Source organism: Hyla sarda, chromosome 2, assembly GCF_029499605.1.
Source record: "Hyla sarda isolate aHylSar1 chromosome 2, aHylSar1.hap1, whole genome shotgun sequence".
Taxonomy (NCBI): Eukaryota; Metazoa; Chordata; class Amphibia; order Anura; family Hylidae; genus Hyla; species Hyla sarda.
Window position 1 is genome coordinate 191,661,239 of NC_079190.1, and position 27,833 is coordinate 191,689,071.

At 42.5% G+C, this 27,833-nt stretch overlaps 1 protein-coding gene across 4 annotated transcripts in view; it reads left to right on the top strand.

The window, feature by feature from the left end:
• EDAR (ectodysplasin A receptor) overlaps positions 1-27,833 on the top strand; it is a 151,788-nt gene that overhangs the window by 104,326 nt on the left and 19,629 nt on the right. For 3 of the 4 annotated variants that reach the window (XM_056556018.1, XM_056556019.1, XM_056556021.1), the window contains exons 6-11: positions 5,008-5,094; positions 5,960-6,088; positions 10,267-10,338; positions 14,440-14,515; positions 14,735-14,894; positions 27,104-27,184. In XM_056556018.1, the coding sequence (XP_056411993.1) occupies positions 5,008-5,094; positions 5,960-6,088; positions 10,267-10,338; positions 14,440-14,515; positions 14,735-14,894; positions 27,104-27,184 (605 nt within the window). The remainder of the gene's footprint in view (positions 1-5,007; positions 5,095-5,959; positions 6,089-10,266; positions 10,339-14,439; positions 14,516-14,734; positions 14,895-27,103; positions 27,185-27,833) is intronic. The other variant, XM_056556020.1, reaches the window with a different exon arrangement.

Here is a 27,833-nt window from a genome sequence, read left to right on the forward strand (position 1 = left end):
AGCTGACAGTCCAAAATACTGAAACTGCTGGACAAGGATCTTCACTGGTGGACTAGAAGGACTATCTCTCTGAGTCTCTTCTAAAGCTGATGACGGTCACAGACTTATACCTGTTATTTGCTACGATAACTATAGGCCAAACATACATGCATTTGGTCCTGATGTTTTCCATTGACAATACCTACAGCCTTGTCTAATGAAAACAAAAAACCTCATTCCTCCATGAAACCTATTACTATATTGCATATTGACCATGTTTACGCAAAAATCCAACCGGGAATTTCTCATTAAAACATTTTATACAGTCTTATAAAACAGTAATTGTAGCGGAAAATCAGTTTCCTTAAGAAAAAAACAAACTTAGCAACGTAAACTGGTCATAAACTATAAAAACAGAGGGACCTGGCACAGTTACGTGTCATTAAATGGCCACAAATGATTATTCCTTTTAATCTACTATATATTATTTTCTTGCCTTTAAAGTTTGTGTATTTTACTGGATATATTAGTAGGTTTTCAACAGTCTCATTTTTTCCTTATGAGTTTCCTGACAAAAATAAACATATATAAAATCAAAACCACTGAACTGTTGAACTAAATAACATAGATTATCATCACCCAGATTATGACGGTACAATGGCACGTAGGGTGGGATGTTTGAAGCAGCAGGTGAACAGCCAGTTCTTTAAATTGATTAGTTAGAAGCATAAAAATAGACATGTGTAAGGATCTGAGCTTTGACAAGGGTCAAATTGTAATGTACCAGACCACACAATGGGTCGCAGCTTGCTATGTCTAAGGTTGCGCAGCTGCAGAGAGGTTAGAGTGCCAGATACCACAGGATATCTTGGTAAGCCCATGCCTCGATGGATCAGAACTGTGTTGGGGGGGACCTAAACAATATTAGCTAGATTGTTTTACTATTATGGCAGATCATTGTGTGTGTGCAGTATTATGTATGGAAATTCAGGCTTGAGCCCTGCACGGGACTGTTTTCTTAATCCTGCTCCCACTGGATTTCTGATCATTAGCACCCGCTCTCGCAAGATGTGTGTTCCACACCCGCCTGCTCCAGCAACATGTGTCCAATCCCGCCCACTTCCACAAACATTTTGTCACAGCTTTTAGAAATAGACGCCCCCCCCCTGCCGTGCAATTTAATTGCTTCCCCATTCCATTTCATTATCCCCCTTGTATGATTTCATCACCCCTTGGGCCATTTCATCTGCCCCTTGTGCCATTATAGAAGAGAAACTTGTCTCTACAAAATACTATTAGTCCAATAAAAAAAATAAAAGGTATTACAAGATACTGCAACATTCTATGATTTTGCATCTGTGCATCACTAGACTAATACAGCAACTCCAATCTACTGTACCAGAGTGGTTAATAAGGGTGCCTTTTGTTCTCATGGACTGCACCTAAAATACCACGGTTAGTCACTAGTTACAGTAAATATTTGTTAAATATGACAGTAGTTGTACAGTTTTCAGCTTTCTTATCTCCTCCCAATATTAACCGTGCGCTAACACTGTGAATAGACACATAAACCACACATTTCTAATGGTGCCCCTTGTTCAGCAGTGGTCAGGCCCCCCCAATGACCAAAGTACTAGCAGTCTCTGAATAATCAGCTCACTGTTTTGACATATTACAGACCAGCCAGGTAAACTAAAGCTTTGGCTTACAGCCATCATTGTATCTTCCACAAAAATGACACTAAGAAATACATGCCAAAGTCTGAGAAATCTAAAAGTGCCAACCAAGTTTTTCAGGCCACAGCAGGCCATCACTATCTCCTCGTATTTCCTTTAATTATCAGACTCAAATGAATTGATGTTTTGTCTGATTCTCGTATTACCAGCATGCTTTGACTTGCTATTACTTTTAACAGGCTGTCCCAGTGTTCCAGCTGAGATCAAACATACATTACATTACACTATCAGTTCTGATGACTCGGTCTTCCCGCTGATCTCATCAACAGCATGATCACAGATTGTATAGCACCTGCCTAACACAATATAGCTTTCATATGAACTATCAGCAATGTTAAACCCATGTCTGCTTAAAATTGATGGGTTTTTCACTTACTTTCTAGAGAGATTTCCTTTTTATTACAGTACAATTGCTATAGACAGTTTCTTGCTGACAGAAGCATAGCTTGTTGGTGAAGATTGTTGATCTCCCAGCGAATATCTAGATATCTGAAATTGGACTTCATTTTTATGTCTACTTTCATCTCCAGGTGTCCTCTTTATTAAGGATCATTCACACCACATTTTCTTCATACGGTCTGCAGCTCTGGCTGGGAGATGTCAAAACCGGCCTCTACCGTATCCCCGCCAGACCCGGCACTGCATCTCATTCATTTGAATTAGCTGACCGGAGTCCGATAGGGACTTCGGTCAGCTCATTTTTACACCTCAGGCTGCATTCACACCTCGTTTTCAGTCTACGGTTGCCGGATCCGGCTGGGGGAGGGGAAAACCGGCCGCTCCCATACCCCAGCCGGCCCGGCGCTGAAATCCATTTACTTTAATGAGCCGACCGGAGTCAAATGGTGACTCCGGTCGGCTCATTTTTGACCCGCATGCGGTTTCCTGACCGGACCTAAAACCGTAGTATACTATAGTTTTAGGTCCGGTCACAAAACCGGATAAAGGGCAGAAATTAGCCAACCGGAGTTACTGTTTGACTCAGTGACTTGTTGCTGGACTGAAAAACGCGGCATACCGTGGTTTTCAGTCCGGCTACAAAACCGGGTACGTTGCAAATATGAGCTGACCAGAGTCACTATCTGACTCCGGTCAGCTAATTCTAATGAATGAGATGCGGTGTCGGGTCTGGAGGGGATACGTTAGAGGCCGGTTTTGACATTTACTTTGCATCTAGCTTCCAGTGAATGGTTTCTGCCCATTACACAAATCAGAATATTGGATAAAGGGAACAACAGCAAGGGCAGCAGTTTTAAAATGATTTAACACTCATATCAGAAAGTAAATCCTCCATTAAATTTGTTAAATGTGATTTGTGAAAATTGTTTATAATTTTTCCTATAATTTTTTGTTGATCTTTTCAATCCAACTTGAAACTAAAACATGTATGGAACCTTACCATGAGAGCTAAGCAACCCATGCAAGGTTTTTACATGAACACTACATAAAATAAAAAAATGGAAAAAAGTTGTTAAAATATATTTGTCTGGAAAAGTTTATCAACAATAGCGTAACTCCAAACAGAAGATTTCCAATAGTGATGAATGCTTGCCAATATTACTCCAAGGGCAAAACTAATCCAGGAAGTCACAAGACATCCTCAGGATCTGAATAGTTTATCATTATTGGAGAACCCTGAATTCTACACTGTACAACTAAGCAAAGCTAAAGAGTGTAAATACAGCAAGACAATGACCAAAAGCAAGTCAAAATGAGTAACAAAATGGGAGGCGAGCTCAGGGGGACAGAAAATGCTTTGGCATGAATACAAATGTATGTCAATAATCTTAAAGTAAAGAAGTTCAATTAAAATTAGTGTATGAACTAGTGTGTGAGTCCATATTTTAGTTCACTTCAGTTTTTGCCAATCTAATCCCACCCTCTGATGCCAGTCTCTATATAGAAACAGCTCTTTATATAAGTAATAATAAAAAAATTGAGTCAGATTTGTTAACACTTGCATCATATATTCTGTTTATAACAGAAACAAATACACTCATCAGAAGCTGTGATCTGTAGGGGTCTGGGTGCTGAAACCCCCACTGATCACTAAAAATAAGGGGAAGAGATTCAGCTGAACACATTGACCCCTTATTTTTGATCACTTCTGCTCAGCCCACTGAGAGCCAAATGGGGTACAGCATTTCTATTTCTCTGAGGACAGCAGAGCAAGTCAATCAGAAGCAAAGGGCCATAGCAAGCATAGCATAGACAAGCTTAGCGTTTTTGACTCTTCATTTTATAAATTGTGGGGGTTCCCCCACAAATCTATATTTCTGACATGTCCCTTCAACATGTCAAAAGTATTTTATTAAATTATTGATAGCCTTTAAGCGTATACTAAAATGATTTGTTGCCCCTTGTTTGCATTACCTAGGTTTATGGCTATGGTGTAGGCCATCTTGCCAACCAATGAAGAGTGCTAATTGTTGTTACACATTTGGTTTTAACAATTTAGAGGCTTTCATGTGATTTTATAGGTGTGCGGAATGCTGTGTCTGCACTTCATTGTTTTATTATTACCCTTTATGTGGATGACAAATCGTAATGACACATTTCTGGAGAAAGACAATAATAAGTTTTGTGCTTATCTTGGTTATTCTCCAAGATCTACTGTGATGCACGGAGAGAATTCACCACTGTTTAGGAAATAAAAGATTTAGCAATATAGGATCATCTTACTTATGAATTACGTTCTAGCTGTTGTTGACTTTGAAATACATTTAAATTGGAAAATTGAGCATTTTACTCTATGGTCTATTTTGTAGCTGTAGATCACTTTGTGTCTCAATAAAGAGCTCACACTGTTCTGCACATATGAAAAATGAGCTTATACTGACTTATTGCATTGTATACATATTTGATATATTATCTTGAAAGTGTACCTGTCATATCACAGAAAAGAAATGCCTATTTATGTTATTCACTAGGTCTCACAGGTTCTTTAGATGTCTTTTTATGTGTCTAGCTTCTGTATTTGGCTCACAAATCCTTCCATTCTGCTGCTCACTTATTCTGAATAAGAAAGTGCATGTCTGAGGCAAGCACTGAGCCTACCCTCACTCACCATGCATTCACTTCCTCCCTGAGTATTGGGTCTCTTTATCCAATTACTGCAGGCTGCTCTGAAACGTCCTCCTCTCTGTTTTCAGTCAGATAGACAGAACTTTGTCCCAGCCTATGATTCGGCTGATTCTGAAAGTGCCTATTTAGGTTTAAGAAGGGGTAAAGAGTTTATGTGTATTTATGAGAAGACAGAATATATAAAACCGATTTTTTTTCCTTTTTCCAGGTATTGGGACTCCACACTATGTACCCGGAAGTTCAACAAGAGTTATGGGCTCCAGCACTACCTCTCCTTTCCAGCATGCCCAAAAAGGTAAGATATAAAAATAGGAACAAACACACCCACAGTCTGGAAATTGTTGACTTCAAACTTTCTGACTCCACCAGATTCTGATGTATAGGGCGCTCCTAGTTGTCCCTAATATCTACCAAATTTCCATATGCCCAATCCTCTTGCTCCCATTGGAGATAAGCCCATGCAGAAGGTCTGGCAAGCAAGGATGTGTATTTCATATACAGTATAACACCATACTGTACCATACCAGTAAATAGAGTATAAACAGTAAAAAATAATATTTTTCAATCAAAGGAAATTTGTTGCAGTGAGAGGTTTGATTGGAGATGTCTGAAGGCGTCATCATCACAGACTCTATAGTCTATATACATTGATAGTGATTCAGGTGTTTAGATAGACAATACTCTGTTTTCATATGAGAATGTATTAAGAACACATGCATGCAGTCTGTTTCTTATTATCTGCTCCTTTATAGGTTCTTTTTTTAAGAATTTCAGGAACCAGTCCTGTCTGCATTGTTCCTCTAAGCAGAAGTTTAGCCATAGTCAGTACTTGCTAAGTCAAACTGCAAACTATTTATGAGGCATTTAGCAGATATTACATTTGAAGAGTTATAAATAATGTGCATTTAGAGACTTTACTTTCTTATGGCATATAACTTCTGAAGGCTTAGATGTCTTAGATTTGACATTTGGATACCTTCCTATAATAAAATACTGTTTATAGTAATAGAACAAACAAATCGCATAAGGTTCATCACATACATCAACCTTGAGAGTAGTGGTGAATTTGATTTAAATCCTCATGGTTTAACACAGAACACATTTCAAAGATATATCCCCTCTACCATGTAAAAGAAATATTTTTATGTATTTATTTTTAGTGGATGTGCCAGGGCAAGGACATTTGGCCACTGCTCTTATTATTGCAATGTCGACAATATTCATCATGGCCATTGCTATTGTGCTCATCATCATGTTCTACATTGTCAAGACCAAGCCTTCAGCTCGAGGTAATGGAAATATCTGATGTAAAAAGAAATGAAACTGGAGAACAAGACCTAGGTTGTGTTCACACGTTGTGGTACCGCAACTAATTATAGCATGTGTTTTTGCTGTGAATGGCCATGATTACAGAAATTGCTATTTTTTCCTGTGATTTTGCCCATTCGTGGCAAAAACACACATTATGATTAGTTGCAGTACCACAATGTGTGAACACAGCCCTATGGAGGAGTATCTGTAATTGTTGGATACTATTACTTGCCAATTTAGTTGTACAAAACCTTAAAGCCTATGTGGCACTAGTTATGCGTATTAATAGATGTTTGTAGGTTAGTGCACTATGTGAGGGAGGACACATTTCTACAAATACATTGTCACGATCCCGGCTGGTAGGAGGTGGATCCTCTGTGCCAGAGAGGGATTGGCGAGGACCGTGCTAGTGGACCGGTTCTAAGTCACTACTGGTTTTCACCAGAGCCCGCCGCAAAGCGGGATGGTCTTGCTGCGGCGGTAGTGACCAGGTCGTATCCACTAGCAACGGCTCAACCTCTCTGACTGCTGAAGATAGGCGCGGTACAAGGGAGTAGACAGAAGCAAGGTCGGACGTAGCAGAAGGTCGGGGCAGGCAGCAAGGATCGTAGTCAGGGGCAACGGCAGGAGGTCAGGAACACGGGCTAGGAACAAACAAGGGAACGCTTTCACTAGGCACAAGGGCAACAAGATCCGGCCAGGGAGTGCAGGGGAAGTGAGGTATAAGTAGGGAGTGCACAGGTGGAAACTAATCAAGGTAATTGGGAAGATTGGACCAGGCACCATCATTGGTGCACTGGCCCTTTAAATCGCAGAGACCCGGCGTGCGCGCGCCCTAGGGAGCGGGGCCGCGCGCGCCGGGACAGGACCGACGGAGATCGAGTCAGGTACGGGGGCCGGGGTGCGCATCGCGAGCGGGCGCCACCCGCATCGCGAATCGCATCCCGGCTGGAGGCGGTACCGCAGCGCACCCGGTCAGTGGATCTGACCGGGGCGCTGCAGCAACGAGGATGAGGCGAGCGCTCCGGGGAGGAACGGGGACCCGGAGCGCTCGGCGTAACAGTACCCCCCCCCTTGGGTCTCCCCCTCTTCTTGGGGCCAAAGAACCTGAGGACCAAAAACTAAATTTTTCCGTGATGAGGTCCGAGGCACACTAGGAGGGGTTCCGTGCGGTAACGCACGGCACAGTCCAATCTTTCATTGTTAACACAATTGATGTAGAGGGGTCTGGCGAGACTGGTCACAGGGACGTTGAACCTGTTGATAAGAGAGGCCAAAAAAAAATTTCCTGCAGATCCGGAATCCAAGAAGGCCATAGTAGAGAAGGAGAAGGTAGAGGCAGATATCCGCACAGGCACAGTAAGGCGTGGAGAAGCAGAGTTGACATCAAGAACTGTGTCACTTTTGTGCGGAGTCAGCGTACGTCTTTCCAGGCGAGGAGGACGGATAGGACAATCCTTCAGGAAGTGTTCGGTACCGGCATAGTACAGGCAAAGATTCTCCATGCGGCGTCGTGTCCTCTCTTGAGGTGTCAAGCGAGACCGGTCAACTTGCATAGCCTCCACGGCGGGAGGCACAGGAACGGTTTGCAGAGGACCAGAGGAGAGAGGAGCCGGGGAGAAAAAACGCCTCGTGCGAACAAAGTCCATATCCAGGCGGAGCTCCAGACGCCATCCGGAAAAACGCATGTCAATGCGAGTGGCAAGATGAATGAGTTCATGTAGGTTAGCAGGAGTTTCTCGTGCGGCCAGAACATCTTTAATGTTGCTGGATAGGCCTTTTTTAAAGGTCGCGCAGAGAGCCTCACTATTCCAGGACAACTCGGAAGCAAGAGCACGGAACTGAATGGCGTACTCGCCAACGGAAGAAACACCCTGGGCCAGGTTCAGCAGGGCAGTCTCGGCAGAAGAAGCTCGGGCAGGCTCCTCGAAGACACCACGGACCTCAGCGAAGAAGGACTGGACTGTGGCTGTGGCAGGATCATTGCGGTCCCAGAGTGGTGTGGCCCCAGACAAGGCCTTTCCAGAAAGGAGATCACGGCCGAGTCTAGAGTCCTCATCAAATTTGTCCGGCAGGGACAAGCAGGGGTTAGGAGCGGCCGGTTGCTGCGGAGGAGTTGCAGGAGCCGGCGGAGGAGATGGTTGTTGCAGCTGCTGTGTCTGTGACTGAAGTTGCTGTATCTGCGGCAGCAGCTGCTGTATCTGTGACTGAAGTTGCAGTGTCACGGTGGTCAAGTATGACAGCTGGTGATTTCGTTGAGCAATCTGTCGGGCTTGCTGGGCGACCAGTGTGGGGAGGTCGGCGACAACTGGCAGAGGAACTTCAGCGGGATCCATGGCCGGATCTACTGTCACGATCCCGGCTGGTAGGAGGTGGATCCTCTGTGCCAGAGAGGGATTGGCGAGGACCGTGCTAGTGGACCGGTTCTAAGTCACTACTGGTTTTCACCAGAGCCTGCCGCAAAGCGGGATGGTCTTGCTGCGGCGGTAGTGACCAGGTCGTATCCACTAGCAACGGCTCAACCTCTCTGACTGCTGAAGATAGGCGCGGTACAAGGGAGTAGACAGAAGCAAGGTCGGACGTAGCAGAAGGTCGGGGCAGGCAGCAAGGATCGTAGTCAGGGGCAACGGCAGGAGGTCAGGAACACGGGCTAGGAACAAACAAGGGAACGCTTTCACTAGGCACAAGGGCAACAAGATCCGGCCAGGGAGTGCAGGGGAAGTGAGGTATAAGTAGGGAGTGCACAGGTGGAAACTAATCAAGGTAATTGGGAAGATTGGACCAGGCACCATCATTGGTGCACTGGCCCTTTAAATCGCAGAGACCCGGCGCACGCGCGCCCTAGGGAGCGGGGCCGCGCGCGCCGGGACAGGACCGACGGAGATCGAGTCAGGTACGGGGGCCGGGGTGCGCATCGCGAGCGGGCGCCACCCGCATCGCGAATCGCATCCCGGCTGGAGGCGGTACCGCAGCGCACCCGGTCAGTGGATCTGACCGGGGCGCTGCAGCAACGAGGATGAGGCGAGCGCTCCGGGGAGGAACGGGGACCCGGAGCGCTCGGCGTAACATACATACACATATAGATAGACAGACAGACAGACAGATAGACAGACAGACAGATAGATAGATCTAAGAGAAATGTCTTTGAAGGAACACAAAATGTTTAGGATGATAAAAAAGTAGCATGAAAAATGTTCTTGAGGCAAACGATTTTCTTTTGTAAATGTATACCATTCTATACTCATGTTCTGGCATATGAATTAACCTCTTATTGACTGCCAATACACCTTTTTAGAGCAGAAGCTGAGCCCACTTTATATACAGCAAGTGCTGGCTGTCTCTTACAGCCGATACCTGCCTTCAACTGTTAGAATATGACCTTATTTCAATTCCAACAGTTTAACCGTCAACATGTCATGATCAATAGTGATTACGGTGTGTAGAGAGTGAACTGACCGGTGTCATATCTGTCAGGGGTCAGATTAGCATCCAGCGACACAATCACAGGGTGACGACCAAAAAGCATGGCAGTCGGAGGCGTTCTGAAGGCCTCTGAAGTTGCCATGGCAGATTACCTAGTATAGGCTGCCTCAGGCATTGCATTCATCAGTATAAGCAAGCTAATGATTGCTTATACAAGTCATCTAGTGTAAAATGAAAGTCAAAAATGTTTTCAGAAATATAATTTTTTTGTCCATTTTTTTAACAATCTAACCTACAAAAAAAAAAAAAAAACATTTTATGGCGAATAGCATAAATGAAAAAAATGCAAGTCCCATTGACTCTAAAACTGTACCAATAAAAACTAAAAACTACAGATCTCAGTGTACATAAAAACTATCATATAGCCTGTTGACCAAAAAGAATAAAAAAGTTATAGGGGTCAGATTATGGGGATTAAAATCATTTTCTGTCATCAGTAATGTGCATTTACCTGCAGAATAAAAGATGTCAGATTTACTGCAATGTGAACAGTATATAAGTAAATTTCCTCAAAAGTTACAAAATATTTCTGTTTCACAGTATATTGTATGGACAAGTTAAGGGTGTCTGTAAAAAGCACAATTGCTCCTACAAAAAAACAAGTCTTCATGTGGCTCTGTATACAAAAAATATAATAGCTGAAGTCCTTTAATGATGTTTTTCTGTCCATCAGCTTGCTGTACAATCCATTCAAAGAATGTAGAAGCTCAAGCCATTCCACAAGAAGAGAAGAAGGAAGTGCCAGGTTAGCATATGAACTATTAATAAACAATTCTGAATATAAAAACGTATTAGATTAAAACAAATGTATATCTCTGTGTCATTTAAAATGACCTATTCTCTCTCCTGACATGTCTTTTCTAGTGAATACTTGCATTCTACAATTCTGAAACACCTTTTCTAAAAACTTTCCAATGTGCTGTCTCCTGTTCTTCCTCATGATATTTATGAATAAACTGACAACTGGGAGTTACCATTCCTCTTGTACAAAAGGTGTGTCCCTTCACAGTCTGCTACAAATAACATTGGTTGAACAATGTTATCGTGTGTAGGGAAACGGCCAAAGGTAACTCTCGTAACTCCATAGAAGTAAATGTAAAAATATTTGGCAGTCTGCCACGCTTCCACGCAGAATTTGCGCGGAATTTGTGCGGAGTTTGCGCAGAATTTGTGCGGCATTCGCGCATTTTATTGTGTGTCCTATCCCCTTTCATTTCCACGCAGAATTTGCGCTGAATTCCGCACGGAAATGAAAGGGGATAGGACACACAATAAAATGCGCGAATTCCGCACGAATTCCGTGCAAATTTCACGCAAAATCCGCGCGGAAGCGTGGTAGACTGCCAAAAAATTTTACATTTATTTCTATGGAGTTACAGGCCGAATTCCGCATGAAGAAAGAACATGTTCATTCTTCATGCGGAACGGAATTCTGTGACAGAATTCTGCTAGCGGAATTTCCTCAGTGCGAATTCCTCGTGGAAAAATCCGCTCATTTTGAGCGGATTTAATCAGCGAGAATTCCGCGAACATCTTAACCAGTGTGAACATATCCTAAGAGAGACATGGTACTAACCTCCAGAATTGTCATTTCATGGGGAATTCCAATATTTAAAAAAAATAAAAAATATCCCAAGAAAGCTGACAGGTCCTATTAAAAGTTTTTACAAATTTTAATATAGTATTTTTTTTAGCATGGCAAAAATGTATGAATCACTATGTTTTATATTTGAGTGCAATGTGTAAACAGTATGCAGTAAGTTTTGTGCTCATCATTTATTCAGTTAAATAGCCACAGTCATCTTTCTCTTACCGGAAGGGCCTCTTTTCCATAATCCAATGCCTTTCTAGTCCCAATACTTATTTTTTTTTTCAAAATTTTTATTAGTTTTCAGCAATACTCATATATAACAAAACAGTGCTATAAACCCATATAGCAAGATGGAGAAACAAAAGATGCAAGTCAAGAACCTGTCGCAGCAGGCATTTAACGTAAACAGCGCTGTGATTCAGCATTCAGGTCAGGTAGAAATCAGTATATCATGGGGAAGCAACTGAAAGGGTGAAAGGTTAGAAAAAAGGGGGGGAGCGGAAAATGAGGTGGCAGCAGAGTAGGGGGGGCAGGAGATGGGGAGAAGACGGAGGGGAAGGGGGGGGGGGTAATGAGGAGTGAAAATAGAGCAGGGTAAGTAGGGGTAGGGTGGAGGAACGAGTGAGCATCATGGCTGTTCTCTTCCTGCAGTTATTTCTCCTTAAGGTCAGGACAATCCTAACATACATTCATAGAATAATAAACCAAAGTACATATGTGTAGCCCGGCAATGGTGGGGATGAAGTCAGGGGGGGGGGGGGGTTCTAGTCCCAATACTTGCCCATGTGTCTACCCAACTCCCACAGTGATTGTTGTAGGAACCAGTAGTCACTTTCTCTATGTATCTATATAAGACACTCAATGGGATTTTCACACAGATGCCTAAGTCAACAGCATAGGCATTGTATTAGAAACAAGGAATGTTTGGACTTGGTAGATATAGATATACAGTGTTTGACCTATGGACCTAATGATCTTCAAGGGTGGACATTCATTTTAAGAATGAAAAATGGTAATATTTAAATATTCTGACTTGTAAAGTACCTGTCACCAAATAAAGTTTTCTAAATTAACTCAGGCTATGTTCACTAGCTACTCCTAAAACTCCTCCCACCCTTAAAAAAATTTCAGAGTTTTAAAAAGCTCTGTATCTTACCTTTATTCTTCCTCAAATAGTGCAATCTCCCAGCAGGAGAAAGTGGACGTTTCCCAGCAGGCATGACATCACTGGAGCCTCCTGGGGCACCACTTCCGCCCTCACATTGTTGCAGTGCTGTGATGAATAGAAGACCTCAGGCTCTATGCATGTTTCAGTGAAGCTTTTTGCAACTTTCAATGAGGCTCTGTGTAGCTTTCAGTAAGGCTCTGTGCAGCTGTCAATCAAGCTCAGTGCAGAGAAACACTTCCCGAGTTTGGTCTCCTGCCAGGCCAGGAGGAGACCAAACTCACTGTATTAATTGTGGTAGGGAGCAGAACAGAGCCACCTAGTGGCTGTTTTTTCTATTACATTTTTAACATATTTATGTTAATAATGAAAAAAGCAAGTAAATGGGAAAGTGTCGTGAATTACTCAAGGAACACTTTGTTAAAAGTTTTATTTGGTGACAGGTACTCTTTAATGATATATTTTGTCATTAATGTTTTCGTTATTTCACAGGACCATATCTTACACACCACAATAGTCTATTGCAGGAAAATTATGTTAAAATTATGAATTCTTTGACCATAATACAGTACTCTGCAATTGCCCTGGTATGCCGGATAACATGGGCTTAATCCTGACTGATGCCAACCCCTTCTTGCCTAATCGGTGCTTGGAGTATATCACAATTTCTGTATTTGTGCTTGTCCATCCGCTTTATGATGATTGACTACAATTTATCAATAGGATTGAGATCTTATTCGTTTCCTGGCCATGTATCAAACATTTCAATGTTTTGTTAATGAAACCACTTAGATATTATTTTTGCAATGGTGCACCATCTTGCTGGAAAAAGCATTTTTCATTACCAAATGGCTCCTGGATCTATGGGAGAAGTTGCTTTTGGAGGGTGTTTATTCATGGCAGTGTTCTTAGGCAAAATGGTGAGTAAATCCACTCCCTTGGATGAAAAGCAACCCCACACATGAATGGTCTCAGGATGCTTTACTGTTAGCATGACACAGGAATCAAGGGAGAACTTACCTTTTCTTCTCCAATTATTCTTCCAGATGTCCCAAACAGTCTAAAGGGGGCTTCATCAGAGAAAATGACTTTGCCCAAGTCCTCTGCAGTCCATTCATTGAACTTCTCACATAATTTCAGTCTGTCCTGATGTTTCTATTACAGAGAAATGGCTTTTTTTCTTGACACCAGGCCAGTCTCCAAAAGTCTTATGACATGGTGTTGCACTGACACCTGCCTGCTGATATTCCAGAGCAAGCTCTGCACTGGTGTTCAACCAATCCTGAATCTGAATCCTCATTCGTAGATGGTCCTGGCACTTGTTGGTCCTGGCTGGTACCAAAACGTGCTTTAAGAACAACTTCTTCCGAAGATCCAGGAGCAATTTGGTAATAAACAGTTTTTTTTTTTTAACTAATCAGCTTGGTTTATAAAACGTTGAAATGTTGTATCTATGGCCAGGAAACTCCCCATATTTAAATCCCATTGAAAACCTGGGGTTAATCCTCATAAAGTGGGTGCAGAATATCTATAAGTGAAAAATGACAGCAGAGCTTCTCATTGCGTAGTATTTCTCAGATGTCATCAGGTGGGAAGACACAACAGCTTTTAGCACTCTCAAAGACGATAATACCGGGTGCCAGATCTAGAGCCACAGGTCCACCGGAAGAAGCCAAGGATACCAGGAATGTAATGTAGAAAAAATCCTGGATTCATAGGGCGGAAACCGCTCAGCACAATAACAGGATGGTGTTGCAATATAGTTTCACACCAAACAGTATTTATTAATAACAACCATTAGTGGCCATACAACATGATGCGTTTCTGGGCATAAAACACACCTTCTTCAGATGTGTAAAGTGGCAAGTTCTATATACCAGGGAAACATTTGACTAAAACATTTAAAACCATCGAAGCCTCAGCTACAGTGGAAAACTGCTTACAAAGCATATGAAATCTTTCATAAACCATGCCAGTACTTATAGCCAAATGTTTCATGTGGTTCGTGAGTTACCCAGTTCTATATTCTTATAATAACTACACATGTAATAAAACAGCTGCAATCCTTTAAAATGAATAATGTTTTACAGCCGAAAATGTTGTCATCTATGCTGAAAAAGATGAATTTGAAAAACTTTCAGAAACACAGACCAAAACTGAAAAGAGGTGAGTACATAAAATGGCCAATAATCTTTTTGAGTAGATGTGATATTCGTATGCCTATCTTTCTGACATGGATTCATTCATAAGATAATAAGAGTCATTTCTGATTATCTGTTCTCAAACTCATTTTTGTTTCTTTAACATATAAGACAATAAGTGATTTTAGGAGATAGTAGTGGTATGCAGAATGTACAAATAAAACTCTTTTTCATTCTTGGCCAGTGAAAATGACGCCTCCTCAGAAAATGAGCATCTTCTGAGTCGGAGCATGGATAGTGATGAGGAAGCAGCTCTTGACAAGCAAGGGACACCCGAACTCTGTCTCCTATCCTTAGTTCACTTGGCAAGGGATAAATCAACTGCAAATAATAAACTTACTGGGGTAAGAATCTCTTCACATATGAAAAAGATCAGCTGTTATTATGTGGAGTTTATTTAGACACTGTTCCAAAAGTAGTATTGCCAAAATCTGTACTATGCAGACCAAAGGCCCTGTCAAGAAGGTTGTCAAGAGCAATGACGGGCAGTCACTTTGAAGCATAATGTGAAGTTCCTAGGCCCACCTACCATGGGCCATTTGTTACACTGGGTTATTCTTCTGAGCCTGGGTGCAACTGCTATCTCTGCTCCACTTATTGCTCCACTTATTGCTTTGTGAATTCTGAGTATATTATTCCAAATATACAACAGCTCCTACAGTATAATGCACTGCCTTTCCTCAGTAATTGCTGTTATTCTGCTGAATCAAGTCTCTCCTAAATTTAGTGACATAGAAAAACAGGCTTAAAGGGAACCAATAATCAGATTTTACCCTATTTAACAGTTGGCAAAGCATTATATATAGGGTAACATTTTTATCCTCACCATTCCCGGGGGATGCTCCTGCCCCCAGGGATGGTGATGATATGAAGTTATAAACTAGTCACCGCCGGGGCCGTGAGTTGTCCCCTGGGCGGGGGGCTCCACTCACCTACTCCCATTCTTCGGTGATGCCCCCTCCGCTTGATTGATGGGTCACGTCATTGTTCTGCTCATTTAACAGACGGAACAGAGCGATGAGGTGACCCATCAATCAAGCGGAGGGGGCGTTGCTGCTGCCGGCTGAAGAACAGTAGTACGTGAGTGGAGCTCCCCGCCTAAGGGACTACTTACGGCCACGGCGGTGGCGGTGACTAGTTTATAACTTCATATCTTCACCATCCCTGGGGGCAGGAGTGTCCCCCGGGGATGGTAAGAATAAAGATTTTACCCTATATAACGCTTTGCCAAGCATTATATAGGGTAAAATCTGATGATTGGTTCCCTTTAAAAGTTACTCCATAGAATTGAAACATAGCCACTATGCAAAGGATAGGGGATGAGTGTCTGACACCAAAGGGTCCAACCTCTGAGAGGTAGCCGAGATCATGAGAACGGGTCCCCAAGGAAATCTGATTAATGGAGTACAGTGCGACGCTATCTCTGCTGGCTCCACAGAGAATGAAGGGTGCATGTGCTAACTCACCAGGTCCCCGTTCCCGTAATTAGGGTTCGGCCAGAGGTGGTCCCAGAGGTCATGCTTGCTGCAATTAGACACTTATCCCTTAACTGGTGACAGATTTCTGTTAGCAATAAAACTTTAATGGGCTATCAGTTTGTGCATTTTGAAGGGAATGTACCATCAGAAAAATGACCTATTGTTCAAATCAAATTAATAGTTAGGCATACTTTTTGATAATGTTTTTTTATTTCCATAATTTTATCTACATTACAAAATAATGCTAAAATCTTGCAGTTTTCATTTTGGCCACTAAGCCAATTAATAAGATGACACTTCTTGTTCTGTAGAAAAAAATCTTAAGCTGTCTCATCATTAAATTAACATTGATAGCCACCAGGGCAATGTTCTTTGCCTCACCTACCCGCTGTCTCCTTGAACTCTCTCCTTTGGCCTCTCTCTTGCTGCTTTCCCTGTGGCTGCATTTCCTGGTCTGTCCACATAGGGCAGCGTGCATGCACTGTCTGTAACTTTAAGTGCTTCCGAAAAATATTGTGGTTTAGCCATAACGAAGGTGTTTGTTACCTATCTGCTTTCCTGTATCTGACATTACAACTGCCTGACCCTTGTGTACCTCGCTGACTCTCCTGTGCATGATCTGGACTGTTGACACTGAACCTGTGCCTCTATCTAGGATTCATCCTACCACTACTAGAACATTGTCAGCTCTGCTAAATCTACACCTTGAGGCTGCTTAACCATTGCTCGGCTGAATCTCCTGCTGCTAATAGCACCACCTATTAGAGCTACTTTCTGCTACTAAATTGGATTGGGGGGTGTCTCCCACTATCACAAGGCTGCTGACCTGTTGCACCAGCATTAGCTCTGCCTGTATCCCCGGTGTCTGGCATCTGAGCTATCTGGCCTGCCTGGCCAATCATTACCTATACTGGGACCAACCTTGGGCCAGCCACCTGGTATCCTCCAGCAGCAGAAGTCTAGTTTCAGCATCCTATAGCAAGGTAAAGGATAAAAAACTAGAGGATACGTAGACTCCACTTAGTTTGGCCCTGAGTCAAACTGATAAGGCAACGCAGTGGGTCCACACTCGTTGGGGCATTATAGTTATCATAATAGACATTACAGTGAGAGGTGACACCAATATATTGATGAATAGGATGAAAAGAGGCCATTTACAACAGGTCCCCTTCCTCCCCTTCCCTGTACAATGGCCTCTGCAGAGTTCACAGAGCATGTCTAGAGAACTCTACCATCAAACTCATTGAGTCTCCTGTAGGGTATTGTTTCTTATGTCCATGTAGCTGCTGTAAATCCTATCTATACTGTAGATCTCTACAAAATACAGATTAGAAAAAATCTAAAGTGGAGTAGAAAAAAGTACATGTTTCAGTATCAGGTCCTAGTCAGTAAAAAAAACATAGTTGACATGTTGTCTTTAAGATTTTTATACTAGTCAAATCCATTTGTCTGTACTTAGGACATAAAGTATACTGCATTATACTTTGTAAAGTGATGATAACTTGATTTGGCTGTAGACCCTTGTTACATAGTTAGGGCAATGATACCATCTCTCTTTATCACCCATGAGCAATGATATGTTTTGCTAGAAAATTGTATAAAATGTATACCTGCCATTATATACCTGCACTACATCTTCGTAAACAGTTTAGGTCTACTGTCTTCTTTATACATGCTGTGAGCTACTGCATTGTTGGCACTCATTTTGGACAAAGGTATCTCAACCACAGTATAATAGACTACACCATTCATCATATTTCGAGTTTGACAGTTTTTACCAAGATGATCTAGAACAAATTTCTCTTTGTTGTTGCATTGCAATTGGAAGTTACCCAAACCCAAAACACTCAGAAAACCCTGCATACATGCCTGACTTGTTTTCCTAAGCAAAGTAAATTCTTATTATAACAATTAGTTATTTGTACTGCACTTTGAAATGATTTAGCTACCAAATATCATAAGAAAAAGAAGACAGTGTTTAAAGGTTAGACACTGGCCCTCGTACTGTTTTTGTAATGTTACTTATTGCTTAATCTGAACCTAAAAGCGTAAAATGTGTTTGTTGAGAAAACAATATTTTGCTGTAGTGAAGGTAGTCCTTCAAACCATAAAAGGCTGAATTGGAAGGGTTGCCTCAACACGTTTGGCTTCTCTGGAAATTGCAGCTGGGTACATATTTCCCTGTAGCGGGAGAATTATAGCATTACATGATAAAATGTAGTCCTCCTGGCTAATAGAGGCAGTTCCTGCTCAAGTTATGATGTCCATACGCTCACACACATATGAAGAAAAGATGACATAGAGGAGTTTCACCTATCACAAACTTTATTTTCATGGTCTTTTATTAACGGTTCACAATAAAGCCACAAAATCCTGTAACCTGTGGTTGAAGTCTAGTACAGCAACCAGATGTGAAATGTGAGTGACTTAGATTATACACCAGGGAGGCATCCTAAATAGAGAGCAAGAGCTGTAATTTTAGGGTACGTGGTAAAGCAATGAAGGCTGAGCTAGTTCTGGACAAGGTTACGAATATAAAATAAATGCCTAAATAGGGACTATAATAAGGTATTTCATAATCAGGGCTGATGCAAGGATCTTTGCCGCCCTAGGCGAAAGTTAATTTTGCCGCCCCCTGGCTCTGCCCATTGTCTCCGTCCTTTGACTTTTGCATGCAACATAATACACATGTGTGAAAAATATATATGTAACATGCGACCATGCAAATGCGCCATTACAGTGCCTATTATGGCCTAAATACATTACATGACCCCCTATATCTTCCATAATACGAGAACAAAAAAAAGAGAACCAAAGTGCCCCCTGCCTCACAAAAGTAGCAACAGCAGGTCTCCCCCTCCCCACATTCACACACACGACAGGTCTCCCCTCTCTAGTACCCCTTCCCCCCAACCACCACACACACACACATATAACAGGTCTCCACTTAATCCCCAGTCTCCCACCCCACATAACAGGTCCCCCAGCCCCCCACCCTCCTCACATAACTGGTCTCCCCTATCCAACCCAACCCCCCCCTACATACTAGTCCCCCCCACACATATACATATAACAGGACTCCACTTACTCCCCGGGCCCCCAGCCCCCTCCCTCACACAATAATAATATCAGGCTCCTCTCACCCAGTACTGCAGATCGTCCCCAGAGGAGCTCCAGTGACCCCAGTATGCCGACAGGAGGAGGAGCCAGGAGCAGTGAGGAGGCAGACAGGAGAGACAGTGAGTGTCCTGTTTGTACTTCTCCTGTGCAGACTCTGTAGCCTCCGGACCTCCGGTCACTGTGCAGCTGCCAGTCTCAGGACTGCTCTGTGTGTGATGCTGCAGCTGAGGTCCTGAGAGTCCTGACAGGCTGAGTGCTTGCTGCAATATGTGTAATATGTGTCAGGACTCAGGCAGCCTGTTCTCCAGCCCCAGCCGGCCCACAGGGCACCCAGCCTATCGCAAATTTTCCCAGTATCCCGTTAGGCCAGTCCGGCCCTGCCTGGGAGGGTGGGTGGTTTGGGGATGCTGTGTTGGTCTGTCACTGCCTGAGCCTGACTGTCTCTAGTCTGGCAGACTGGCTTCATCGGCGCCTGTATAGAGCAGATAATATCAGAATCAATGTGAAGGCTGCTGGTGGGGACAGTGTCTGCTGGGGCACAGGCACAGGGGGCAGTATTTGTGGCCTGCTGCTGCTGATGCAAATTGCTCAGTGAGTGAAGCTTTAGGGTATGTTCACACTGATGAATTGGAGAGAAATTTACTCCAGTAATTCCACTCGCTTATTCAGTCAGCAGTGAAAAACCCAATAGTGTTTAACTGCATTTCCACATCTCAGTTCACACTGAGGAATTTCCGCAAACGGAATTCCGACGCGGAATTCCGTTCCGCATGAAGAATGAACATGTCCTTCAACGTGTGAAGAATGAACGTGTCTTCATGCGGAATCCGCGTCTTCATTCCATAGAAATTAATGAAATTTTTCAGCCTGATGCTGTTCCGCACAGAATTCACACGGAATTTGCATGGAATTTCTGCAAAAAAAAAGGGGAAATTCTAATTGGTGGTTGTTGTCCTGCGGAAAAAAAATACATATTTATGTGCAGCATTCTGCATCAATTTCACCAAAATTCAGCGAAAAAAATTGAAATTCCGTGGCAGAATTTTTAAGCGAGAATTCCTCGCCAATTCCTCAGTGTGAACATACCCTTAGTTTGCTGACACCGCCAGAAGGGCGCCTCCCTCGAAAGTGCGCTATATGCGATGACCTACTTGGCCTATAGGAAGAACCGTCCCTGTGCATAATTTCTATGCTGATTGTATAGGCCAATCTTGCTTGTAATCAAGGGGCCATATAGTTGAGGCCAGGCTTGCTTCGTATGAAAAGGGCACATACTTTCTTGCTCTGTAAAATTCCAAGTACACCTACAGTATCTCACATAAGTGAGTTTTCAGGTTACAGAAATTACACTCTGCTACAATGTAAAGTAGTAGAGAGAACAGCCTGTATAACCGTGTTTAACCTCTTAAGGACCCAGGACGTATATGTACGTCCTGGGTCCCGGTCCTGCGATATAACACGGGGGTCACACGGTGACCCCGCATCATATCACGGCGGGCCAGGCGTCATAGTGAAGCCGGGACCCGCCTCTAATAGCGCGCGGCACTGATCGCGGTGCCGCGCGCTATTAACCCTTTATCCGCGCGCTCAAAGCTGAGCCGTGCGGCTAAGAACGAAAGTAAAAGTGCCCGGCTAGCTCAGGGAGCTGTTCGGGATCGCCGAGGCATCCCGAACAGCTGTAGCACAGGAGGAGGTCTTCTTACCTTCTCCTGCGCTGTCCGATCGCCGAATGAATGCTTCAAGCCTGAGATTCAGGCTTGAGCAATCAATCGCCGAAAACACTGATTGATCAATTCCTATGGAGATGCATCAATCAGTGTAAAAGATCAGTTAATGCAATGTTAAAGCCCCCTATAGGAGCATAAGAAAAGTGTAAAAAAATCATTAACCCTTTCAATTATCCCTTCCCCTAATAAAAGTTTGAATCACCCGGCATTTCCAAGAATAAAAAAAAACACAGTGTAAATAAAAATAAACATATGTGGTATCGCCACGTGCGGAAATGTCCGAATTATAAAAATATACCGCTTTTTAAACTGCACGTTCAATGGCGTACACGCAAAAAAATTCCAAAGTCCAAAATAGCGCATTTTGATCACTTTTTATACCACAAAAAGTGATCAAAAAGTCTGATCAGAACAAAAAAGGTACTGCTAAAAATTTCAGATCACGGCGCAAAAAATGAGCCCTCATAGCACCATGAACACAGAAAAATAAAAAAGTTATAGGAGTCAGAAGATGACCATTTTAAACATATACATTTTCCTGCATGTAGTCATGATTTTTTTCTGAAGTGATACAAAATCAAACCTATGCAAGTAGGGTATCATTTTAACCGTATGGACGTACAGAATAAAGATAAGGTATAATTTTTGCTGAAAAATGTACTGCGTAAAAACGGAAGCCCCAAAAACTTACCAAATATTGTTTTTTCATCAATTTTGTCGCACATTGATTTTTTTTTCCCTTTTCACCGTAGATTTTTGGGTAAAATGACTGATGTCATTACAAAGTAGAATTAGTGACGCAAAAAATAAGCCATCATATCCTGTCTGATAACACTCCTCTGTGCTCTCTCCTGTCTGATAACACTCCTTTGTGCTCTCTCCTGTCTGATAGGACTCCTCTGTGCTCCCTCTTGTCTGATAGGACTCCTCTGTGCTCTCTCCTGTCTGATAGGACTCCTCTGTGCTCTCTCCTGTCTGATAGGAGACTCCTCTGTGCTCTCTCCTGTCTGATAGTACTCCTCTGTGCTCTCTCCTGTCTGATAGTACTCCTCTGTACTCTCTCCTGTCTGATAGTACTCCCCTGTGCTCTCTCCTGTCTGATAGTACTCCTCTGTGCTCTCTCCTATCTGATAGTACTCCTCTATGCTCTCTCCTATCTGATAGGACTCCTCTGTGCTCTCTCCTGTGTGATAGTACTCCTCTGTGCTCTCTCCTGTGTTATAGTACTCCTCTGTGCTCTCTCCTGTCTGATAGGACTTCTCTGTGCTCTCTCCTGTCTGATAGGACTCCTCTGTGCTCTCTCCTGTGTGATAGTACTCCTCTGCCCTCTCTCCTGTCTGATAATACTCCTCTGTGCTCTCTCCTGTCTGATAGGACTCCTCTGTGATCTCTCCTGTCCTATCAGACAGCACAGAGGAGAACTAGCTCACCATCACTTACTGGACTTTGTCTATGCCTATGCTTCAGCTTGGACAAAGCTATGATTCTATAAGCAATGATTTCTATAAAAAGGAAATTATATTTTCTTATGAAGTATATTAGAAAGGATAATGTTTTGCCAAGATGTACAACATATAAAAAGTTTTTGTGTCTGACAGTTCCCATTTAAGCTTCTTGGGTATGGAGTTCATCAGAGCTTCACTGCCACTGGAGTCTTCTTACACTACTCTATGACAACATCACATTGCTGGTGGATGTTAGAGACCTTGTGCTCTCCCATCTTCCATTTGAGGATGTCCCACAGATGCTCAATAGGGTTTAAGTCTGCAGACATGCTTGGCCTGTCCATCACCTTTACCCTCAAATTCTTAAGCAAGGCAGTGGTCGTCTTGAAGGTGTGTTTTGGGGTTGTTATCATGGTAAAATAATGTTCTGTGTTCCAGTCTCTGAAAGGAGGGGATCATGCTCTGCTTTAGTATGTCACAGTACATGTTGGCATTCATGGTTTCCTTAGTGAACTGTAGCTCCCCATTGCCAGCAGCACTCATCCTACCATCATGCTTGACTGTAGGCAAGACATAATTTTCTTTGTAAACGTGTGAGTGCCGCCTTCTATTTTTTTCTATTGCCTTTTCACTTGTCTTTGTACTCCTCACTTAGTTGTTGCCACACCCGCTTTACCTCAGCTCATTAGTTGATTCTATTTTTTCTCTCACACAGTTTGATAAATCTCCCCTAATAAGTTTATTTTGGTCTCATTGGATCACAGGACATGGTTCCAGTAATCCATGTCCACTTGTCTTCAGCAAACTATTTTGCAGGCTTTCTTGTGCGCCATCTTTAGAGGAGCCCCACTTGTTGCACAGTTACATCAGCATGAATAAGTGTTATACAGTAGATAAAGGCAGTGTTTCACTATAGTTTTTAGTGACATGTCTTCTTTTTGTTATATTTTTAATGGACTGAATTAAACTTTTACTTTTTAACTGCTAATTACCGGAAGCTGGATATCTTTTCGACTTACTCCTTAAGAGTCTGTTATGTGGAAAGAGGCCCTCTATCTCCCTGTTTCTGGACTTTACCTAGGTGCCTGTTCACATTTTTTGTGCTCCTTCTGGGACGCCATGCAGAGCAAGTTTTTTGCAGTGTATGGTCTAAGCACTCACAGGCTGCCCTCCCCCCAACCTCTGAGTATGTGCATTTTACTTCTTTGGTCAACGTTGGTGAGGCCTATTCTGAGTGGAACCTGTCCTGTAAAACCGCTATGCTGCAGCTCAGTTTCAGAGTCTTGGCTATCTTCTTATAGCCTAGGCCATATTTATGTAGAGCAACAATTCTTTTTTCAGATCCTCAGATAGTTCTTTACCATGAGGTGCCATGTTGAGCTTCCAGTGACCAGTATTAGAGAGTGTGAGAGCAATAACAGAAAATTTAAGACATCTGCTCTTCATTTTCACCACTAAGACCTCATAACACTAACAAGTTACATGGCACTGGGGAGGAAAATGGCTAATTGGGCCCGATTTGGACATTTCTACTTATGTTGGCAAGGTTAAGACATAAAAGGTGTACTCCCCATATGTTTTCAAATCAACTGATGCCAAAAAGTTAAACAGATTTGTAAATTACTTCTATTTAAAAATCTTAATTCCTCCAGTACTTATCTGCTGCTGTATGCTTCAGAGGAAGTGGAGTAGTTATTTTCTGTCTGACCACAGTGCTCTCTGCTGACACCTCTGTCCATGTCAGGAACTTTCCAGTGCAGGAGAGGTTTGCTATGGGGATTTGCTCCTACTCTGGACAGATCCTGACATGGACAGAGGTGTCAGCAGAGAGCACTGTGGTCAGACAGAAAAGAACTATACAACTTCTTCTGTAGCATACAGCAGCTGAATGTCAGAATTGCAGAGTAATGTGTACACAAGAAATGCCCAGTTTGCCTCATTCCGCTTCTATATCTTCCTCCTTGACGGCATACCCTAAACAGATGTCCTCTTGGCTGGGTCGTCTGGTGGCCTTCAAAATGCTCTTGCTACCAAAACTCCTTCATCTGTTCAGGACACTCCCTCTAGCCATTCCTAAATCCTTTTTTACTTCCCTAAATAGGTCTATCTCCAACTTTATTTGGGCGGGCAAAAAGCCTAGAGTAGCCAGGAGACTTATGACGACACATACGGACGCTGGCGGACTTGGACTACCTCATATAGAGGACTACTACCGGGCCTGCATACTGGATCAGCTACAATATTGGTGGACAAGCAATGTAGATAAGCTTTGGATAGGCATTGAGGAATCCTCCCTTCAACCCAATATCCCTCAGGTCCCACTTGCTAGTAGCTGCAGGTAGCCCCTCCCTCCCTGCTCCCTCTCACCTAACGGCTATTAACATCTCAGATGGAGTATGGGCATAATTCTTACGGAAACTGTTACAAAAGAGAGTAGTCCCATTGAGAGAAGTTCCACTGGACTATGTCATTCACTATATCCCTGACCTGAATTTACGTTCCTGGCAGCAGAAGAGTATTGTTAGACTAGGAGACCTCCTAGATGAACAGAACACCATACACTTTCCACATGTTAGAGAGAAGTATAAGCTTCCCCATACAGATTTTTATAATGGACTCCAAGTACGCAGTCTCTTAACCCCAGACTTTACCCATAATATCCTGATATCCCCCCGTATTCTGGCCTTTTTCCAAAGGCCCTCGACTAATAATAAGGGGATTACACAGTTTTATAATCTATTGAGTGCCCGTACAGAAACTACCAAGCTTTCCTATATGGAAAAATTTGAGAGGGATCTTGGCGAATCCTTTACCACCACCCAATGGCTCCAGGCTCTGAGTAACTCACGCAAGTTATTACGCTCTACTAACCATAGGGAAGATATCGTTAAGTCCTTCTTTAGGTGGTACTTCACCCCTTCTAGGCTTCACCTCATGAACAGTGACTGGGACGACCTCTGTTGGCGGAACTGTGGCCAGCAGGGAACCCTCTTGCACACTCTGTGGAGCTGCCCCAAACTCTACCGTTATGGAATGGGACACAAATGCTTTTACGCAGACTTATAGGTGACGATTTCACCCTACAACCTAGTTTAGCACTCTAGCTCCTTAACGTTGAACGCCTACCTAGACGGGTACGATCACCAGCTGCTCACATACTGATGTCTACTAAACTCCTAATTACTAGGAAATGGTGGACCTCAGACATCCCCAGTTTACTAGGGGTGAATCTTACCTATAGTTCTGAAAGGTCCTATGCCTACGTTCATTCCCAATACACCTCCTTTTGTAAGAGATGGGGGAGTTTTCTATCTAGCCCATACTGCCCTCCCATGGGTAACACCTGAAGTACCATTTCTGCACCCGATGTATGATCCCATTCCTAGCATTCTATCATAGCATATCCTACTGCGCATTATTATCTTCTCTACTGGGCTGATGCTGCTAGGCTCGTTCCCTCCTAGAGGCAATATTCACCTTAGCTGTATTGGTTACTGTTTACTCCTCTGGTTTCTTTTCTTAGTTACCTTATAGCTCTTTTGAAGGAGTGGGTGGGAGCTTAATACTTTCTACTCCCCTCACTGCTAGCCATGTAGTACTGTTTTATTTTGTACTGTTTGATCTGCTTGTACCATTTTGTACACTGCTATGATCCTTGTTTTTGTTTTTCCTTTGTATATCTTAAAAATTAAAAATATTTGAATAAAAAAAAAAAAAGAGAAGAAATGCCCAGTATGGTAGAAAAATTAAAAGATCAATAATAATTTGCATTAAATATGAGATTGATTTAAATATAAATATATGATTGAATTTGAATCACTGTGGGGCTCAATATAGAACAAAATATTAGGGACCAGTAATACTTATGAAATGTGTTCCAAAAAAAAAAATGTCAATGGCTCAATTAGGTAGAGAAAAAGAAGGATAATTTTCCTCAATAGTTATCAGCTATAAATTGTGAGCTCTTGGGGATAATAAGCAGTGAAAGACTGGTCAATAACTGTGATGTAAATAATATCGATCGCAGGCTCCAAACAAATGGGCACAATTCACCACAATTAGAAGAGGAAATGACTGATTGGTAGTAGTCACTGATTTTACTATTTTACTTTATTCTTTTACATTTCCTTTTCCTCGGCTTACTCTTCTTTTTGACTCTCAATTAGCTTCTTTACCTCTCCAGTCCTTCTCCAAACTCATTCCTTCTCCTTCAAATCCTGCCTCCTCTGTATATTTATTAGTACTCCTTCTCAATGAAATGTATTTTTTCCTATTCCTGCAGTGTCTTTTGATGAAAGAAAGGGAATATGACCATGAGCACCAGTAGATACATAGGCCCAGATTTATCAATCTGCCCAAAACCAATTCTGGAATGATCTGCCCATAGTAACCAATCACACTTCAGTTAAGATATGAAAGCTGAGCTGTGATTGGCTGGAGTGGGCAAACCACTCCAAATTTTGTCTTGGACAGAAAGATAAATCTAGGCCATAGAATATATGCACCAAGAGTATATATTAAATGTTAAATAAAGCTAAAATTATTTTGACATATTTTAGGTACATTGAAGTATAATCCTATAACCCTAATTATCAGGGAACTAGTAACCCAGGATACAAAAGAATAAACAGCAAAAAACTATTATATAACACCTCTGAAAAATTAATTCTGTAAATCCATGAAAGATCACAAAATTCTGCAATTGTGTGCCCAAATGTTAAAATGAACATACATTAGAAACAAATGGCTAAATCTGAATACTTTTATATGTCCTTTCTATAAGTTGGTGACCAGAATTGCACCATGTATTCCCGAAGAAGTCTTACCATGGACTTATATAGAGGCAAGGCTATACTTTACTCACGTGAGTCTTATCCTCTGTTTAGTTTGTTGGCTTTGGCTGCCACTGACTGATGTTGCTTGCTGCTGGGAAGATTGTGAACCACAGTTACACTTTAGAAGTAAATGTAGCTTTTATCCACCCCAACTAACAATGTTATTATTTACTAGATATCGTCACCAGTATACAGTATAACTAACAACATAACTCCACTCCATAACATTCAGTAACCACTCACGGTTAGATAAGTTCAGACGTTTTATCAGCCTGTGATACATGTCCGTTTTAATATTCAATATAAGGTAAAGTTGAGGTTCTTTTTTTTGTTTCCTGTAAATGAATGAGAAGTCATGTTAATGAATAAGTAATGCTGTAGATATATTTCTAATGCTAGTAAGACTAATTGCTGAAAAGTCTGTAGGTGTTGAAGGGATGTTCAGAAAAGCAAAAAAAAATAATAAATGTTGCTGGTCATGGTGTAAAAATGACAAACAAGTGATACTTACTGACCCTGGTTCCCTGCAGCTTGTCACGATGCCGGCTGGCAGGAGGTGGATCCTCTGTGCCAGAGAGGGATTGGCGTGGACCGTGCTAGTGGACCGGTTCTAAGTCACTACTGGTTTTCACCAGAGCCCGCCGCAAAGCGGGATGGTCTTGCTGCGGCGGTAGTGAC